General features: G+C 37.2%; 1 protein-coding gene across 1 annotated transcript in view; it reads left to right on the top strand.

Annotated features, from left to right (window-relative positions):
- RSRC1 (arginine/serine-rich coiled-coil 1) overlaps nucleotides 1-20,894 on the top strand; it is a 171,298-nt gene that overhangs the window by 58,899 nt on the left and 91,505 nt on the right. The window contains exon 4 of the mRNA XM_010584955.1: nucleotides 15,330-15,366. Within this exon, the coding sequence (XP_010583257.1) occupies nucleotides 15,330-15,366 (37 nt within the window). The remainder of the gene's footprint in view (nucleotides 1-15,329; nucleotides 15,367-20,894) is intronic.

Below are 20,894 nucleotides of genomic sequence, written 5' to 3' on the forward strand. Positions count from 1 at the left end.
TTTTCAACTTTATTTTTAAAATTTTTCAGTTGATTCTTCCAGTTTCTTCCATTATCTGCCGTTGGTACTGATGTAACAGTTACCCATCCAAACGCTAACCTTGCAGGCTGACCTTGACTGAAAGCCACAATGACCAGAGGAAGGAGATAGGTGTATTTTTATATATATATATATAAAAAATATATTGTTTGCTTACATTGTTAGAACATTATCCTGAATTGTTTTGAGTGACTGAAGATTATTATGCGCAAATGTTCACATAACTTTCCAATATCTTGCTTGAACAGAAAGTTAAGTAGATGGCTTATCCTGTCATGCCATTGTGTAAAAGGCCACTCGGTCCTGACCATTGTTACATGAATGTGTTTGATTGCTTGGAACGGTTCCAGTTCCAGTTTCTGGGGACACTGGTTTCTGGCACTTCTTTGCAAGACATAGTAATTTTGTGTGTTGCAATTATAACTTTCAGCCCAAACTGAAAATCTAGGAAAAGAGCCAATATACTAGATTTTTTTTCAGTATTATCAATATGCTATTTCTGTAGATCAGTCCATCAGTCCACACAGTCATTCTGTATTCTGAATTTGTTATCTTCTTTTTTCTCAAGTCTGACTTTAATCTCTTTCAGAGCACAGAATCTCCGATGTTCTCTACCATGGTCTTCTAATAGCAGTTAGCAAAGTACTCCTGTTTATTTAACATCAGTGAGACTGCCTGGAATACGTTTCTTGACAAGAGTGAAATAAGACAAAAATGAACCGTATTGTAATAAAATAGAGAAAAATCCTTAGTTCTGGTAGCATCAAAGAGAGGCAAAATTTTCTGTTAACGAAGGGGTTGCTTGCTCTAGTGTCTGCTCCTCCTTTGAAAGCATATGAAAGCTTGATTCACACACGAGGGTGACTAACTCTGGGATGGTTGAGGCTACCACCCTGAACCGTCTGCCTTACTTTGCTGTAAAAATTAATATTTTAATGTAATCCAGGACCAATTTTGGCTTGTCTTAGAGCATCAGTCTGTAACAGTTCAGGATGTCCTTCATGAGCAGGCAGGTAGGCGAGTGCTGGAGGGGATGTGTGATCAGATAAAATCATTTCCATTGCAGATTTCGTTGTCTTGTGTCGATACAAAGTCTGTCGAGGGAGGTCTGTGTAAGTTCAGCATGTCTCCTGTCCTAAATGATGTTAACTGAGGTGAGCTGAAACGGGTACAGCTGAAAATACAAGGATTACGGTAACTTTTATGGACTAACATCTAGCTCCAACTTATTTCCCCAGAGAAGACCAAAGAACAGTGCTGCTGAGAACTTGAAGTAGGCTTTGTGATGTGTGGCTACAGTTTGTTAGTTAGGTTTGTAACTTGAGGTGGTTGTTAGATGTTCGGTGGGTTTTTTGCAGGTTAGAAATTCTTTCCACTAGAAGTGCTTGCTTGGTCGTCAGCCTGATCATCTACATTTCCAGGTCTTGCTGTATGGTCTGTGAATCCACTAGAAACTGCTGCTGTTGAAGGATCTGGCCGCTTATTTGTTCAGAAGTTGTTTTTGTAGAATTTTTCACTTTACCTCTAGTATTTGCAGGTACAATAGTAAGTGCTGGTTTTAATCTTCAAGCTCCAAATTGCTTAAGATCCAAGTTTCCTTGGAGCCTGCCATGTTTATGGTACTTAATTTTTCAGGAATCTCTTGGCTTCATATTAGAAAAATAACCTTTGAGGGAAATCTTGGCTGTAGAACGAGACATGTTTTATATTTTTGTCTTTTCTTCTAATTTTGCTCCACTTGGTGGTAAATCGGTAGTGTGCAATACTAATTATTTTAATTTCACTGAAGGAATGCCAAAATACAAAATGCCTAGCAAGATTTCTGGTCTAGACTTTGGCTGGCTGCTTCTCGGCAGTTTGCTGTGTCTTGCAAAGCCAGTACTGGTCTCTGTTTTCACCGGAGACTTTCTCTGTGAAGTGCTGGGAATGATAAATGCCAAGTAAAATAGATGATGTTAGTCTTTCATGGTAGTAAAAGGTTAAAAGCATATTAATGAAAGCAAGCATTTTGGAGAGTAAAATGAGTAAGACCAATGTGATGTGGTAAGAACAGTAGACAACAATTAAAGAACACACGAAGCCTTAAGGAGGTTTTGGGGCAACTCAACCAGCATGAAGTGTTTAGACAGCATTACTCGATGTTTTCTGGATTTTTTTTTAGGATGTAAAATTTTCTACAAAAACTATAAGTTGTGCTTTACTGGAACTTGCAGATCTTTTCTTTTTTACTTAACTCTCCATAATGTTTTGGACATCAAGTTCTAGGCAGTATCAGTCTTTTAAACACAGGCATAGCAATGTCCTGAATGCCTCTATTGCTTCTGAAGTTTCTCTCCAAGAAGTAGATGTGTAATAACCACAAGACCAAAAGCAATTTTAGCATTGATTAATGTTCTCAAATAATAAGAGACTTGTAAATTATATAGTCAGAGGCCATTACAAATGCTGGAGAAAGAAATAACAAATAAGCAAGATACAGACTTATTAGTGTTAGTTGCCTAGTGCTGCTGTTGAATTAGCGGAGAGTTAATTGCTCTTGGAATCAAGAGAACTATTAGCCTTGTCAGATAATTTAAGGAAATTAGCCTGTTCTCTACAATCTCGGTGTAGCTGTATTAGGTACAAACCCACTGTGACTACGTCCAGCTGTGACAGACTTTTTTGACAACTCTGAAGGTCTTTATTCTTGACTACTGAAATACTATCATCAAGATACATTTCAAGTTCTGATCCTTGCTATTACATATATTTAAAAGTGCTTTTACAGTCTTTGGTGATTTGTTAGCATACAGGTAACCAGCATTGGTTTGGACTGAATGCTGTAAAAACAAAGGTGCTGAAGTGGGAACTGCTGTAAATGGGACTGCTTTAGTGATCTCCATCAATCTCCTCTTCTTCCAAATCTTCTTTTTCATGAGCTTCAATTAGCTGGTTTTGTTTTGGTTTGATTTTTTTCCTAACCTTTCCATTAATTTTAAAGCACTTTCAGATTATTTTTGTCACTTTGTTAGGCTTGATTTTGGTCAGACACGGTTGAGATTTGCAATAATGTGGGGTTTTTTTCTATTTTGATGAGATATTATTTCTTTCCCTTTATTTGTGGCCAAGGAACTAATTTCCTATCAAGCTTGAACAACTTAAGCTCTACCTGTTTAAATTTTACAAATTTGTCTTGCAACACAGCCCAACATGGAAGTTGTTAGTAGAAGATACAATATTCATCCTTACTGAAAGTCAGACTTTAGAGAAACCTTTTTCATGTTAAATGTTTTCAAAATTCATCTGGGCTTTAACAAAACAGCCTTTTAGAAGAATTTGTGAGTCTTCTGCTTAAAATAAAAAGATCTTTGTGATAGTCTCCATAACTTATCAACCTCAAAATACTGAAAAACATGTACAAAACTCTAGAGTCACGTAGGATACGGCGCATTTGAATGCTGAGGAGATACTGCGGAGGCTGCAAATCACACCATTCAAAAATAGTTATGGTATGTTTATTTGAACTGAAAATGGCTGCAGTACCATAGTGATGGTAAATCCTTCAGGTTTGTTATTAATGTGTCTGTTGAGGTTTGCTCATGTTATTCATGTAACAACAGGGACTTCTCCCTCATGTCAGACTTATGCTGGAGAATCTTCTGAGCTACTCCTACCTCTCAGCATATGCTTGGACTGCTTGGAACGGCTGGATTGAAGAAAGCAAGAGACTTGCAAAGGCTTTCTTCAGGGCTACATTGAGTTTAATAGAAACAAACTGTTTAATTGTGGAATACAGCCTGAAACTCAAGTCTCTTATGGCCAGAAATGCTACAAGCTGTGTTAGCTGAAGTAGTTGAGGAGATAGAAACTAAATATTCTGAGATCAAGTAGATCTGCTTTTTACCTTGTATAGGAATGAAAACCTGTGCCTGTCTGACATTTAAACATATTTTAAACATTTAGAGTATAATCTGAGTGTGCCCCTGCGTTCCTTAGGGAGATAGATTCAGGCCAGATGAAAGAACGTAGCGGAATTAAACTAAAGCGACAAAATCAAACTGCAGGGACACAAAGAGGAACAGTGAAAAAGCATTTACAAATTGGATTTTTATACCTCCCAACAGTGATGCCTAAAAAAGCACGAGGTTTCAGTGTGCTAAAATTGGATCAAATGCAGTCACAAGCGGTGGAATTTCAGTAAAGTGGCACTTTGTGGGTCTCAGCTGAACTTGACCATGGTTGCCAAAGTGCTGCACACATCTTCAGTAATAATGGAAATGTGAAACTACCTTTTCTTAGTCTTTGGCCTTAAAATGTACGTGTCCTAGGACTGTTGAGTTGTCATAGCCTTTCATCTGAGCTGTGGAAATTAATCAGCTCTGGATGCTAGAAACAGATACCTACCTTTTCTGAAGAATTACTCTGCTGCTTATCTTTGCTTTTTATTCCAAATGTCTGCTTTATGGAACGGAGGGTGGGTTTTGTTCTGTTTTGTTTTGTTTTAATTGATTGTTTACTTTTAAGCAGTACCGGCATTGTACTGCTGCTGGCTAGAGAGGAAGGAAACACATCCCAAATTTCTGTGGCAGGCTTCTAGTTTTTTGGGACTGTATTAGTCTTACCTAAAGCCATGACCTGCTGTTTGAAATCCATCTGTCCACTTTCTACAAATTTGTGTTCAAAGTGCAACATCTTGTGCTCTTTCAAGGTCCTTCCAAAGTGTGTGAACTTTTAATTCATTTTATTTTATGTTCTCTCTTTTCAAGAAGCAGGGGCTGTAGGGCAGCAAAATGACTGTGTTCTAGTGCTACATAAATACAGGCATATAGGTTTTGTTTTGTTACAGTATCTTTTTAATTATAAGAACATCTCTGAAGAAAGTTGTGAAGTGCAAAGAACAAAACCAAAGCCTGCAAGTCTGCCGGTAACTTCTGGTGTTTAGATTTCTCATAAAAGAAGCCCTTACTATAAAGGAGCATTTGCACGAGGGGTGTATGGAAAAAGTTGTCTGACTTGTAGTGATGGATTATAAAGACGATCAAAAACCTTCTTTGTAAGGTATGCAAATAGCATAAGAAGTGACTGGCAAGATGGGGTCCTTGAGTTTGAGGCACATTTTATTTATTTTTATAAAAAAAAAAAGGGATCTACAGATGGGTATTGACAGTGTGCTTGTTGGCATTGATTGTGGGTAACAGACCTGAGACAGGATAAGCTTAACTCAGTTAAGATATTAAATATAGGTATCAGCTTTGTTCTATGGGGGATTTAAAGGAGATCTATGGGGATTTAAGGAAGGAAAAAAAAAAAAAGATTTAGTGCCTTTTTTTTTTGTCTAAAGTTAGTACAGAAGATTTAAATTGTCACTGTAGAATATTATATATATGCATATCTGTACAGTACAACCTTAACGTGCAGGCAGTAACTTACAACATGAATTTGGAGCAATGTGCGAAAGCATGAAGGTTTTTTTTTTTTTTGCAGAGATTAGTAGAAAGTTGTGTGCCAGCAAATAAGTTTTAAATACTTAATAACTTAATAAACTTCTATAAGATTTTTATCCTTTTGGGAAGAATGCATAGCACAGAATCTTAAAAAAAATTTACAAATAATTAATACAGACAAATTCCACATTAACTTGTTTCATAGGTAGAATGCCTTTAATTGGTAACTTTATTTTTATTGAACATTTAATGAGGAACTGGTTATTGTTTTCCTAAGCACAATTTTCCTGAGCATTTACTATTTTTTGTACAGTTTATAATGAATCTAGACAAAGATGGATCTGTTCAAGTACGATGTCATTTCAGTGTGGTGTAGTGAGCTGTGTATTCTTGAAGTATTTACAAAACATTATTACAGAACTTGTTTAATGTGCATAAATAGTTTAAAAAAAACGAAACAGGCTTGAGGTTTCCTTGTGTGTTGGTTTTTTTTTTTTTTTTTTTATCAACAGACTGAGGGCCTGAAGGAATAGAGGAAGTGAATGGACACCAATGTATCCAAATATCTCATTTTGCCTAAAAGCAAGTGCCGGCAGATAAATGCCCATAAAGGGATTTCTTTCTTAAGCCCCATGGATTTTTTTTGCAACTTTTTGTGTGAGTTAGAAATGAAAACCATTCATCTAGTGCCCCAAAGAACGGCCTTATTGAATGGAATAACAGTGTAATGTACCATTGAAGGCAGGATTGAAAGTGATTATCTTGTTAACTCTTGACAGTTACCGCCAGCTTGAAATAGAACTGGCAGGCTTGATTTGCAAATGAATTAGAGCTTTTTCATTTTGTGCCAGGATCATCTTTTTATATTCTGATATGACAGATGCTATGTTCCATGCTTTTGTTTCTCTTCAGTTTTATACTTGCAAATAAAAAACAAAAGATTATGATAGTAATTTTATTTGCATCTTTTCTCTAGGAGTTTATTCTTTGTCTAGAAGTTTTTAATCTTATATTTTTCAAAAATTTGTTTAAGAATAGTATTGTTCCTGCAGAATAAAATTTCATTAGGTTAAGTACAGTAGTAATTGGGTGAATGAGGAGGATTTAGAAGCTTTCAGAAAATGGAAAATTGATTGTACTCAAATTGTTTTAGTGCTTAGAACATTTAAATTTTCTCACTGACTTGAAATTTAATATTCTTCAATACTGAGAGTTGAGTGCAGCTGAGGAAAATCTAATGTTTTAAATACTTACCCTAACAGTATGCTAATAGAAATACATGTGTAATTAGTTTCAGACTTAATGCTGATAAACTGTGTTTATATTCTGCAGTCATCCAAACACAGATGGTAAGGTGTTAGGTATGATAATTATTGTGCACTCTTTATATGTTCCTCATTAACCTGTAACACTCTTTACTAGTCCGGAGAGTTTTTACTATAGTTATGCTTACCAACATTAAAACTTGCTCTGCTTTGTTTAATATTCAGTGCAGTGTTCTGTGCATTTACACTGCTGGGCTTTTTGCTACTTTTGTAATCTATTTTGTACTTTGAGGCTAATTAGCAACACTTCCTACTACCACTAATGTCCATTACGGAAATGTTTTCATACGCTTTCACCTACAGGATGTGTTTTAATTGAATATCTACTAAATAATATTACAGAGAAGGTAAAACAGGCCAAAGTTGTCTAATTTATTTAAGATTACCAAATAATCTGGTTAACAGAGACAGTGACATTCCAAAGCCCGAAGCTTAATTGCTTATGTTTGCTAGGAATGCAAACATTGATTAACAAGGTTTTACTCTTTGTGAAGGGAGCCCCGTGCACAGAACAGGAGGACAAAAACCCAACAAACCAACCAACCAAAACCCAGGGGAAAAAAAAAACCAACAAAAAACCACTCCACATATAAAAACTGCAAGGACTTGCATGTTATGAGATCCTTTGAATTGCCAGGTTTATGTGAGGAATGGCTTGAACTGGCAACCAAGATAAAGAAATCTGCTTTGATAATTTATAGGATTTCCATATCTGACCTGAAGTCTTGGTAAAACAGAACTGGGACTTTTGGGGTAGTTATTTTGGCTCTCATTTATCTGAGAATTACTTATGGAGAAAAAGGATTTTTTTTTTTTGTAGGGTCTATTTGAAAATATTGATTCTATCAACACTGTATTTTGTCTGTCCATTGCCTTCCCCCCCCCCCCCCTTTACTTTCCTTTTTTTTTTCAATTGCATAAAATCTGGAATTTTACCCTGTGAGCTGGGGTGTTTTGGTCCCCCCACTCCTTGAATATTTGATGAGGTCTCTTGGGTACTGATTTTTCTTCTCTCTAGGATAACATATTATGGAAATTGTTTCACCTTGTGTCCTGTTTAAAGTCCCTGGTTTTAGCAAGATTCAATTTAGCTTGCATTATATTCTACTGAGTTCTTCAGCAGTTCCAAGTTACTCCGTATGTGTTTGTGTGTGTGACTTCTGCTTTTCTTCCCACTTTTGATAAGTGACCTTCATATGATCTTCTTGAATCTTTGTTACATTTAAATTTATTAGTAATTGGCCAAACTTCTTACCATTTTTCCCCTAGTGAAATAAATTATTTGGATGACTGAAGCGAGGGAGCCACTGAGCACACCACCGCCAGCTTTGGAGTCTTTACACTTCAGGATCAGTTCCAGAACATTTGAATCTGATATTAAGAGCAAAACAACATTCCACACTTTTTCAAAAAATATCATGGATGCTTTCTCTATCAGAGTGTAGGATTCCCTGACCATTTGCTCTTTTGTGCAGAACAAGCTCTCATCAAAAAGATTAGAAAGAGCAGCATAAAATTACTAGTTTAGCTATATCTCATCTTTAGCTATATTTCATCTTGTTGGACTCTTATGCGCAAAAGAAAATTCTCAACTAATGTATTATGTTGGTTTTCCGGATGCTTAGTGCTATCAGAATAACAGCCAGATGCTGCCCTGTGTTTCTTCTCACCCGTACCCTCTCTGATGTTGGCATTGCACTGCTGAATTGTTTTCACCATTTTATTTTGTAGTCATTTTATAGGTTGGTTGGATCTCCAATAATGGAAGAAAACAGGGTTTTTAGATACAAGGACCCACAACTCTTAAAGGCATTACAACTGTCAAGGGATTCTCTTTGAGATACACATAGTACTGAGAGTCTTTCTGTAACCTACGTAGTCAGTAGATTGCAAAGATTTTTATTTTCATTATTGGTAATATTGTTTGCGTATGTTATTTGGTTGCTTTCAAAAAACTCGAGTTTTTTTCCGTCATCTTTGTATAAGAGAGGCAGGAGGAAATAGCTTGCTTTTATGGTTTTCTCCTCTTGCCTTTTGTATGCTCCCTTTGATGTAACTTCCACTTATGGCTACAAAAATATAGCCCTACTTCTCAGGTTTTTCTTTATAATCCAGAGGAGGTTAAGTAGTAGTGTGGAAGAGCAACACATTTGCTGGAGTTCTGTTTCTGCACATTACGTAGTCTTTGCCAGCAGTTCTGCCAGGCCATTGGTGTGGTATTGGACCGGCTTGTCATTGAAAGTCTATAGGCATGAATTTACCTGTTCACCCAGGAGAATCAGCACTGTCTTCTTAAAGATGGTTTCAAAGGAGAGGACAGGCATAGGGCTTAGATTTTTATGTAATCTTTGCTGTGTCTTTCAAAGCCTACCGAAATAAGTATCTATGGTCTGAAGTCAGATTTGGAAACATTAGCCTATAATTTTACAGAAAACACAACAATACAAACAAAACCTACAAAATTTAGTGGAATATGATGGGGGTATCCATTTCTAAAAACTGCATCCAGGACTCTGTAACTCTGAAGCTGAAATTCAGCCTAGCTCAGGGAAGGACTTCAAATATGTAGTGCTTTCCGAACAGTCACCATGCAAACGTAATAATCATGTGCTTTTATTCTAGTTGTTCCCAATAGGGAGAAAATACTTTTTTCTATACCAGGCTTTTCTTTTTCTGGAATTGAACATAGGCATGCTCTGGCCATGACTGTTTTACTCTTGATGTCTGGCATGTTCTGTGAGCTTAACGTTAGTCTGTGAAGCTATTCCAGAATACAACATGGTTTAAATGTTTGCATAAATGCATCACTAAATGGCGATAAGGTCACAAGTGCGTTGTTCAGGCTACCCATCCAGCTGTGATTAAACTGTGTGTGTATGTGTACACACGATGCCTTATTCCAAAATGTGCACGTGAGATAAAAGTTAGAAAAAAGTTAAAAACTTCAGTGGGAAAAGAACTATTCCTTATTTGCCTCCCCCTCTAAAATTCAATACCTGGAATACCTTCAATCTGATGTACAGACTTTTAAGGCCAAGGAAAGTAAATCCAGCAAAGATTGAGTTTATAAAATAAGCGAGGGAGAAGTTCTCTATCTTGGGATATCCCAGGGTAGAATTAAATAGTGTGTAATCACATGGAAACCTAATTTCCTTCTTCCCAGGAATATACAGGGCACAACTCTAGTCTGGGAAATCATGAGATATTGGCCTTTCAACTCGCCACTGAGAGAGACGATCTTGCCACAGGTTGGCAGAGTTTTAGATGGGGGATTTCCCCATTCTGAGAGAGCAAGGAGATTGTTACTGGCTGTTGGTGTTTGCTGGGATTTAGTCAGAAATTTGGAGTATTAATAATGCTGACAGATTGAGTAGTCAAGGCTAGTGTAATAAATTCCTTCTCTGAATCTGATTTAGATTAGTTGGATTTTTTTTTACAGTGCCTACTGACAAGCTAAGTATCTCTTGGCACATCAGCCTTGAGAAGACTCTGAGTATCAGAACCAGAAAATGATGAGGTAAAGTCCTTGTTGAATTTGAGATGCTAATCTGCTAAAATAAAAATGATATACAAAAAGAAAGGTCTAGAGATAGATGACTAGACTAATTCTCCCAAAGCTGTCATCTCCACTATAGTTGCATTTAGTAAGACTGTTCCTCGCTTTGGCCATGTTGGGTCAAGGTAGATTCCTCACACTGAAGAAGCTCAGGACAGGAGAGGCAGAGGCTATGATGTTTATGGCAGTAGCCTCACTCATCCTCTTTACCCTACCCCTTGGTATAATTCCTAACATCTAAGGTGTAGTTCTTCTCATTTCTGTCTTCTCTCCTTTTATCTACCTTCAACACAGAGCTTAGGGAGGTGGGAGAAGGGACTAGGCCACCACTCAAGGTGGGTTTAGCATAATATGTTTATCCTGTTTCATGTTGCTTGTATTGGTGAGTGTTTAATATATTGTCACCTGCTGAAGTTCATAAAGAAGGTCTGAAGACTTCTGAAGAGATTCAGCTGTTTATTTTGAGGTTATTTATCTAGAATATAAGCAGGGATTGATAATATGCAAAAGAAAAATAGCGGATGTGTGTGTTACTCAGAGAAGAACTGTAGGGAAGGCCATTAGATGACAGCAAGCAGCAGAAGCATGTTAACGTGAGGATAAAGAACAGGAGAACGTGAGGCTGTTCCTAGAACATCTTTGACTATGAGGCCCTTCATCCAGGAAAAATACTGAGGCAAAAAAGGGATTAATTTAATATGATATTTGACACAGAGTATCGAAAGTATTTTGTGATGTGCTTGTTGAGCGATCCAAGAGATTTTTGAGAGAGTTCTATGAAAATGATCTGCAACCACTTGGGCCAATGCTGCCTGATCAGCAGCACTAACACACTGGCGTTCATCAAGAGTGGAGTTAAAAGGCCTTTATTTGAGACCGTGGTGCAGCCTGACCCGAAATGCCGCCCGTGACCTTGTTCTTTGCAGATTGTAGTTAACGTTGTGGAACCAGAGGGGATTCTGCCCAAGGTCTTGCTAATGATGAGGTGATTTATTTATTCATTTGGCTCCTGAGGAGAAAAAGCAGACATTGGGACTGTTGAGCGTGGAGTTCAGGCCACCAAGGCGGTCAGGGGCTGGGGCACTTGCCCCGTGAGGGGACCTGAGGGACGGGGGGTGGTTCAGCCTGGAGAAGAGATGGCTTCCAGGGCACCTGACAGCAGCCAGCCGCCCTGAGGAGGAGGGAGGTCGCCGAGGAGAAGGAGCAGGCCTCTTTGAAGGGGTGTGCGGCGGGAGGAAAGGTGCAGCCGGCACAGACTGGAAAAAAAGAGGCGTTCAGACTCGGTGGGAGGAAGGATGCTCCCAGGGAGGACGTTTGATCAGCAAGACAGGTTGCCCAGGGAGGTTGTCCTTCCAAGACCAGGCTGGATGAAGCTCCGAGACGCCTGGTCTGGCCTCACAGCTGACCCTGCCTTGAGCAGGGGGTGGGACTGCGGACCCCCAGAGGCCCTTCAACCTGAATTATCCTATAATATCCATAGATAAGATAATCCATAGAATTGTTCTATGGCCTAGGGATTCTAACTGGAAAACCCCGGCAAAGAAAATTATTAACTGTGGGTGTAAGGGAAGCGTTGAGGAGGAGTTGATAACAACTTGAGAGGAACCGAAGAACGCGGACTGACGTGGTTTGTTTTCTTTTGGAATAAGTTTTTTAAAATTGCAGGATACTTCCAGTTTGATGCTACTGATCTGAATAGCAGCACAGATTAAACTCAGCTCTCATAATTGTCATTTTCAAGCGGGTGACAGAGACCCACTATACTAACAAGCTCAACTGCCTATTTTGATGATAAGTAAAAATATCTCTGAGATTTCTTTGGGTTTAGGTAGCCTCACAGTAAAAAATAAGTCACTGGCATTGCAGTATGATGTTAACACTGTAGCTTCTTGAGGGTGCTTTGCTCTGGAGTACTGCCGCTAAACGTACCCAGTAATTTGTTAAGCTCTGTTGTGCAAAACCAAGTATTAGTTCTACAATTCCTGTGTGAAACTGCTATAAATTTATTAAAAAGTAAATTATTTGTGAAATCGTATTTTATAGTAGCTAAAGTTTGGATATTTTGAAGATACTGCATATTATTCAGCTCCCTTGATTAATGGTTAGTTTTTTATGGGGACCTACTTTTATGACTGTGAATATATGTCCAGGTTAAAATCAAGATTTCCAGCAAGCGCTAGTGAATATTTTTAGTTTAGTTTACTGGTGAAGGAACTAGCAGTATAAGTTAACACTACCTCAATTAGTTACCTACACTATGGTTTTAAGTAATCCAAAAGCTGGCTACACTTGCTTAATTGAATTCCTGGCTTGTTGTTACAGATCCCTCATGACCGTGATTCAAATTTAGCTCAGCTGCAGTTTTTTCCCCTGGCATTACCAAAAGCTAACATTTGGATTAGCCTGAGTATTGTGCTTACTGTTTTTAATGTATGATTTTAAAATATATGCACGTCAAGTAGTATTTTACAGCACAAAGTCTTGACTATCGTGGGGAAACACAATTCCAGAGCTTCTCGGATGGAAAAAAGAAAAACTCAATAATAAAACCAAGCTTGCCCGATGAACCAAAAAAAAATAAATGTGGTGCCCTGGAGACGGTTTGAAAGGCAAATATGTATCTTGTTAGGAACTATGTGGTGTGGTGTGAAAATTGAGTAAAACATTATTACCTGATAATGATATAAAATTACTATAAATTTCTTATGGTGTTCCTTTATAGAAGTATTATAATATTGAACGTGGATAAAACTGCTCTTGCCTTTTATTTGTAGAGGTTTATGTTGTTAATGATTAAGGTATTCTGCAGACATCTAAGGTTATGTGTTAGTCTGAGCTGTAGCAACAGGTCTGATTTTGCATAACAATATTTGAAATATAGTAGTAATGGAAGTCTTATTTATATAATTATTGTTTAAGTAGAAAGATCAAATTATGCCATGGCTTCACTAGTTGTCATTGCTGATTGATGCACAACAGCCTCCGGCTGGAAAGAGGTTTTCATTGGAAGTGACAGGTGCCGCAAGGTTTATTTAGGACAACCTCAACCTTGTCCTGGTTAGTTTGATAATGTTTGCCTTATGTATGTTCAACCACTGCATTTCCTGCGTTAGAGCCTTGTGTTACACCAATATTACTATCTGTGCTGCCTCAACTACAAATTGGATGAACAGCCAGTGACACTTTTTCAATATTATTACATTAAACCAAGTGGATTTTGATTGATAACCTAATATTCAACTAATGCAAAACATCAATCATGGCAAGTATATTAATTATTTAATATTGCAGTCTAATTCAGAAATCGATGTGCTGCATGAGGGGAAGGGAAACTCACTGTTCCCAGAAGACTTAAGACAGGGAATGATTAAAAAAAAACAACACAACCCTGCTGTACTCTTGTGTGTTAGTTCGATACAAATCTTTATTCATTTGCCAATAATCTCTTCGCATTTTCCACTTCAGGACCTTTTTTATCAGTTTTGAGACCTATAATTGAATTAAGTCTGCTTTCAGCACAGGGCAAAAGGAGTTGCACAAATATTGATGAAGTCATGACAGGGACAGCGCAGGAGACAGACCACTAACAGGGCAGGTTTTATACCAGTAGTTGGGAGCTCCTCGCATCAGCGTCTTGGATCCTGCTTCCAAAGTGATTAAATTCTTTAAGGCCATTTAGCACCTCAAAAATGTATGTGGGACATGATTTCTATTTAGATACTGTATGGACTCGAATAATAAGTCCTTGTTGCAAAATAAAAAATATTGGTGTAAGGGAAGTGCATCTTTTTCTCTTGCTTCATTCATGATATGTTCAAATAGAACAAAAGTGCATAGCAGACTTTTTTTGGAAAGCTTTATGAAATTATCAATAAAAGCTTTTCTGTAAAAAGTCTAAAATATAGTACAGCAAGGTGGTAAAATGTGTAACTGAATGTAGCCTTGTTCAGTATTTAGTCAAATTTCATACTTCACATTATGTCTTACTCAGCCTGTACTGAGTATTAAAGAGAATGGAAGCCTCAGTCTTGCACAGTTTGCTCTTAGAGCAACGCGGTTGGGGTTTTTGCTCCTGTGGTTTGATATAGTTAAATAATTTGTTGAAAAATTAATATTATAAATACAAATACATACTACACTGTATAGTTCAATAACTGGTTACCTGAAATCCTTGTAGTTTCCTTCTCCTTTTTTGCTGTGGTTACAGCCCATCTTCCTCAAAAGGCACAGTTACTTTTTTGGAAGCAGGTAGAACCTGGAGTCAATGGAAGCAGAAACCAGCCTCCTTGTTTAGTGACTTGGGATTGGGGGATTTTTTTTTTTTATTTTATTTCAGGTTATCTTTTTTTTTACATAGCAGGATGCGTTAATGATTAGTTTTCACTCTGAATTCTCTTTGGTTTTCAGTGTTTTTATTTTTGATAGTTTGGTCCATTTTTTTGCAGCTGTCTTTGCATGACATTACTTCTCATTTTTGTATCTGTACATTTGTATTTTTTTCAGCTGTCACAAGTCAAATGCAAAGTTTCGGTATGGCTGCCACGACCTAGTTAGTTAATATACAATTCATTCAGTCCATCACCTTTGTAAACAGTCACAGAATTTTATTGTTGAAGTAGTGGCAAAGCAGAACCGTGAGCCACTGAATGTAGATTTGATAAATAGCATTACACACTGTCTTGGTTTATTATTTCCAATTTGAATAGTGGGATAATTACATTAAAAATGTTGTTTTTTAAATGAGTGTCCTGTTGCGTTGCTACACTTTATAGCAATTCAGGGCAGGTAAAATTTGAGGGTTTAAATAATTCTGTAGCTGTGCATTAGGATAATTGATACTCTTCAGGTATTGCAATGATTAAGATATTAAAAATAAAAATTTTACATACTTGAGAAATTACATGGCTTTGACATTTTTGAGTAAAACATAAATCGTTGTAGACAAGGGTTTAGCAACTATTTAGAACTTTTGTTCTTCTGTTACAGGGACTCTGGAAACATCAAAGCTGGATTAGAACATCTGGTAAGTTTTAATTTTCTCTTGAACATTTGCATCATCTTTGATATCTGCATTCCAAATGAACACTTTTGAATGAGCTTTGAATACCTTGAATTGAGAAAGTCAACCATTTCCCAGAGGGTCAGCTTACTGTTATTATGTGAAGGCACTTACATTTTCATTTATCTTACCATTTCAAGGGAATTTTAATTTTTTTAAATTACTTTTTTTGATGTAGAGATGAAATAAAATGGACTACAATCCTTGGATTGATGATTGCCTTAATTATAAACAAAAATTGTTTGGTGTGGAATTTTTGGCATATCCTGATCTGAAAACAACAAACTTGTGATAAAAAAAAAAAAAAAAAAAACACACACAATCAAATATTGCATGCATAAATATGGTATGTTTTAGTAATTTGAAGTCTTTGAAAGAAGTGCACAGCTTTGTTTTTTCTCTTGTCTTTGCTTTATGAATAATGTATTGACTTAAATTCCATTCAGTGCTGCAGTATAAAATAATAATTGAGATGCAAAATATTTTTGGTTTAAGTAAACATATTCAAACCGCAACTGATGGCAAGACATACTTAGCATTAAAAACTAATCAGTTGATCAAAACTGGAAGAAATACAATATTGTCACAAGTCTGAAGCTCATTGAGCCTAGGATGTTAGTATCAGCAATCATCAGAACATTAAGTAGTTCATCTAAACAGATTATTAAATCCCATTAAATCAAAATATTCACTATTAATGGCACGTATATCTCAGTACATCATGAGAAGTGTTTAAATTCATGTTTAATTTTTTCATATAATATCTAAATAATATATACTGTTCTATACTGCTATTAAAATAAAATCTTAGCACAATGTATTGCATGAGCATTTGAAAAAATTGCTTTTCTGTTGTTGCTTCCCATTTTGGGAATCACTTGGGAAATATGATTTGTAGGAGCTTGTGTACCAATATCATCTTGGAGTAACAGCGGGATGAAAAGGATGTATATTCTGGCATAGTTGTCAACAGTTTCCCCTTTATAATGGTGGCATATTAAATGTTCCATTGCAACTAGTATTTTGAATCTGTAAATGGAATAAACAGCTGAGTGTTATGAATAGTTCTTAGAGCAGTTTGAAAATTAATCTTGTTTGCTAGTTTCATTGGTACCTTGCATGCTAGTTGAATCTCTTAAATAAATTTTTTAAAATGTTTCATTCCTCTGCTGGTGTCAGGTAGTTGTAATCTGATGGGTTCAGAGAATTTTTCTAATGCATTATAAAGATGCTGTAGTCTTGACAGATGACCATGACTGGTTCTTTTTCTAAATTGGGAGTGCTGCAATAGCTGGAGCTGCAGGTCTGATTTATAATGTCACCTCAAACCAGCAGGTGCAGGAGGAAGAGGCTGTATGGGTTTTGAGTAGCTGGGGATGGGGGGGATGGACCAGGAACAGCATCACTGGTGTTCAGGGTTTCTCTGGGATTTGGGGGCAAATGTACTGGAAAGGTTCTCTGCACAGTAATGATGCCTTAAGTTCTTTACGGGGTAACTCACTCTGTGTTTGAATAAAATTTTGTCTTCATTAAACACGTTAGCTGCTTTGTATTTCTGTGAAAGATCTGTCAAAAACCTCTAGGATTGAGACTTTTTTCCTTTTCCCTGTGATGTTAGAAAATCTGTCCTGGGAGCGGGTGCTCAAGGAAATGAACTCTTTCCCAAGACACCCACAGATGGGAGTATTCATGCTGGAAACTGTTTTGTATCTCAGTGTTATGTCAGGCAAGTTCACAAAGACCTTTTGGACTCCAATAAATTATAGGGATATTCCTCAGAAGAATTAAGCCACATGATTGCTCTGGTTCTACTACTTTAAATTACTGCATTTCCAAATACTTGTAAAGAAGTATTTTCCCCCTAGGAAAAAAGAAGAATCTTTATATTGAATCTATTAATTAATCCCTTCTGTAAAAAAGCGTGTTTTACAATTTGTGATATAATCCTTATGGGATCTGTGTGTTCCTGTATTTTACTGCTTACCCTTGCTTAAGTAGCTTCTGCTGTCCCGATATCTAGCATCTAGCTGCACACAGCAGTGCAATAAAGTAGTATAACAACTGCTGTTTTATATGTTACGAATTGTTATTTGGAAATACTTCCAGTTTAAAACTGGATGCTTTTATAAACAAAAATATTTTCTTTGTAGATTGGAGGACCTCCCAGCAGGTCCATGTGCCTGTTTCTCAGAGTCGGTCAGAGCGGGCCCTCCTGGAGGAGCTGCGCTGGTTGCTGCTGCTGGGAGGAAGGGTTGTCCAGTGTGCCTGGCTGACCATGCGAGTGGGTCACAGCCACACTCCCTGCTGACCACCAATAGCTACATCTGCGCAGAAGCCTGTTTTATTTTTAGCTAGTTAAGAAAAGAAACGGCAAAGTTCTAAGCGTAGGGGAATTAGTCCTGTATTCCAAAAATTTTGGTGGTTATTTGCCAAATTACACTTAGCTAATTCCTTTTCCGAGTAACAAATTTGTTAACAAACTGTAGAAACCTTGGAATAGATTATTATATATCTGCAACTCAGAATAGGTCCTGTTTTCTATTAATAGCTCTTCTAAAAAAGAACCATGGAGCCATACGTGTGGTTTATTCATTAGAGATACCTTATTTGTGTCTTTTGTATAACATTTCAAAGCAATAACCTGCTTGTCCTTGTGGTCAAGCAGCAGAGTCTGTCCGTTTTAAATGATGAAGAGCAACCTGTCATTAATAGCTTGTTTAGCCCATCAGCGGTTTGTAAGAATATAGTTATTGTCTGCCAAGAACGCAGGCGCTCCCCGTGTTGTGTGTTAATCAATAACCCCCAGCAGGTATGGATCAAGCTCTTGCGAAGCTGACTATCGCAGTGCTTGTGCAGAGCTCTGCCAAGGAAGCTGCTGGAGTTCGCTATTTACACTTTTAGTTGCATAATGTGTCATAGGTAGTGTATTTCAAGGTCACTAATTCATAACTAATATTGGTTAACTCCATCTGGCAGTTCTCTGGGGATTTTTAAAGAGATCTTTGGTAGAAAAATCTGCATAAATGATCAACCAAAAAAAACCCCAACCAACACCAAACACAAAACCCTAACCAAAAAAAAGCCCTTCCTTTATCCAGAAAGTGTTAATACTTATTTACTAGGAATCACTATGTTTTTTCTTGGAGTTTGATTTCAGGGGTTGACCTCTCACTGATTTTCACTGGCTTAGTTTCAGACTTCTGGTGATTACAGCTCAGTGGTCCTAGTATGGCTACTGGACAGCAACGTCTAATAGAATTGTTGGCTTTCTAATGAGCTATAAAACCAAGCAGCCAATTATTTGTGCTCACAAACAATTAATTAACACTCTTAATATGAGTAATTATGTTTATCTTGGTATCCTGGCAAAATTCCATGCTGGTCAATTATATTCTGCAAGCTTGATTTCTCTCTTATTGAAGAAGTGTCAGGCTGAATGGATGGTTGGGCTTTTTTCCTATTGAAATTGTATTTAATTGAAAACGAGGTTGGTTTTTTTTTTTTTTTTTTTAAATTTTAAAAGGCATTTCTTTCACATATCTCCTTTCATAAAATGCTGATCATCAAAACCTGAAAAAAATTCCCTTAGGAAAACCACCGTGGTGTTCTTGGGGAGTTGTAATTTCCACATTCTATCTCCCCACTCCTAACTTCTGACCAAATTCCCCTCCTGGGTGAGATCACTGATGAGGCACCTCTAGAGAGGACAGTTTGAGTCCAGAAGATAGGAGGCAGCATTAGAGGAGAACAGGAACATGGTGATGGGGTACAGTAATGGCAATTTAGCATGGAATTCACTTTTTCCTCGTAAGAAAAGAAGGTATTCTGTGAAGTCTCCCCACTCTGGCACAAGAACAGCCACACGGGCAGAGCGTGCGCAGGCGGATAGGAATGGGTTGTGTGAACTTTATAACTTTCTTTTCTTCCCACTTGGGCAATGGGGTTAGTATACCCCTATGATGGGGCAAGAATCTTTAGCCTGGAGCTGTCTGCTTCAGGAAACAGTTGTGCAGAAAGTCTTCTAAAGATGGGAAATCATCATGAAATACAAATGTACAAGTAAAATGTTTTCCTATCATCGGGTGGGTAATCAGATTAGTGGAAGGGAAATGGTGCTGAAAGGTGCTAGTGGTATCATAACCCTTGCAGATGTTAGTCTGTAGCTTGTGATGTCATGAGAAATGCTGATGCATTTATTTCCTTTCTAATTCCTGTCATTCACATCTCTTTCTCATTTACTGCATATGCGTAGAGTTAAGGCATTTTACATACAAGGTGGTTTGCTCATATGAATTCTTTTAACAGTCATTGGTTTGCTGTTTGTTCAGGTAAGCGTTAAACTTGAATCTTCAACTTGAATCTTGTTGATTCCTTTCTTTGTAAAGGGTAGTAGATACATAGGTGATTGCTTCTGGAGTGTTAAGTGTGAGAACACAGCCACTGCTCATGTCTTCCTGGCAAGGTTATAATAATAACCAACCGTTTGGAAGTTAATAAGCAGGTTGGGACCCTCTTATAAAAGTGTTAAATATAGGTTACACAGACCAATTATTATTTGTAACTGATTAGCTGTTTGAGATAACTCCTACTATTTAGAATATATATATTGTATTTATTTAGACATACGCTGAAATCTGCTGTTGGATTTTTTTTTTTTTGCATTGAGCCCAAAATGTTGTAGACTAGCATGAGGTTACAAATAAAACCATTGCATTCTCTGAAGATGCAAATACATAGCTGCAAATGAACACAGAGGACCTGAAGGTAGCAGGAATGTGTTCCTGTAAAATAAACATTAGATAAGAAGGAAATAAAATTTTATATAAATTAAAAAATATTTAAGTCTCTTAAATGTCAATTTTATCTAGCATATAGAATATAGATGATAGTTTTCATCATGTTCTATCTACCATACTGAGAAATGCAGTCATCAGAGTTCATTAAATGGTTTATGTGCATCACACAATCGTGGAAACTGTTACTCCTGATTAAAAACGCACCATACGGAGCAGAGAATTGGGCATGTTTGGTAAGCTTTACATACGGATGCTCACATTTTTAAAGTATTCAGTACATAGGACTGATCAAACTTATTTAAAAATGATCTTTTGTGTTTACCTTTTTTCAAAGTAGGTAGTGATAAATAATACCTTTTGCTGTAATTTAGTGGTAGTATTAAAGTAACGTGAACCAAAAAAACCCTCTAGTTTTCATCACTTATTAATTAAAGTGAAAGTTTTCACTTGAAGGTTGATATATATTACTGTCAAAGTATTACTCTCAGTGTAAATCCCCCAAGTGAGTCCTCCTGGCAGGTCATAGCTGCGCCGAGCACTGTCTGAGAGTTCCATTTCAAGACATCATCCCAGGCTGAAACTGAGACAATGAAGGCAGGGGGTGGAGGTCTCTTCCACCGGCGGCCAAAGTGACGTTTACGCTCCGCCTATGGCCAATGGGACATACCCTAGGGAGTTCCACTTTGGTAGCCTGAA

Source organism: Haliaeetus leucocephalus, unplaced genomic scaffold (assembly GCF_000737465.1).
Source record: "Haliaeetus leucocephalus isolate CR32 unplaced genomic scaffold, Haliaeetus_leucocephalus-4.0 Scaffold1014, whole genome shotgun sequence".
In the NCBI taxonomy this organism is placed as follows: domain Eukaryota; kingdom Metazoa; phylum Chordata; class Aves; order Accipitriformes; family Accipitridae; genus Haliaeetus; species Haliaeetus leucocephalus.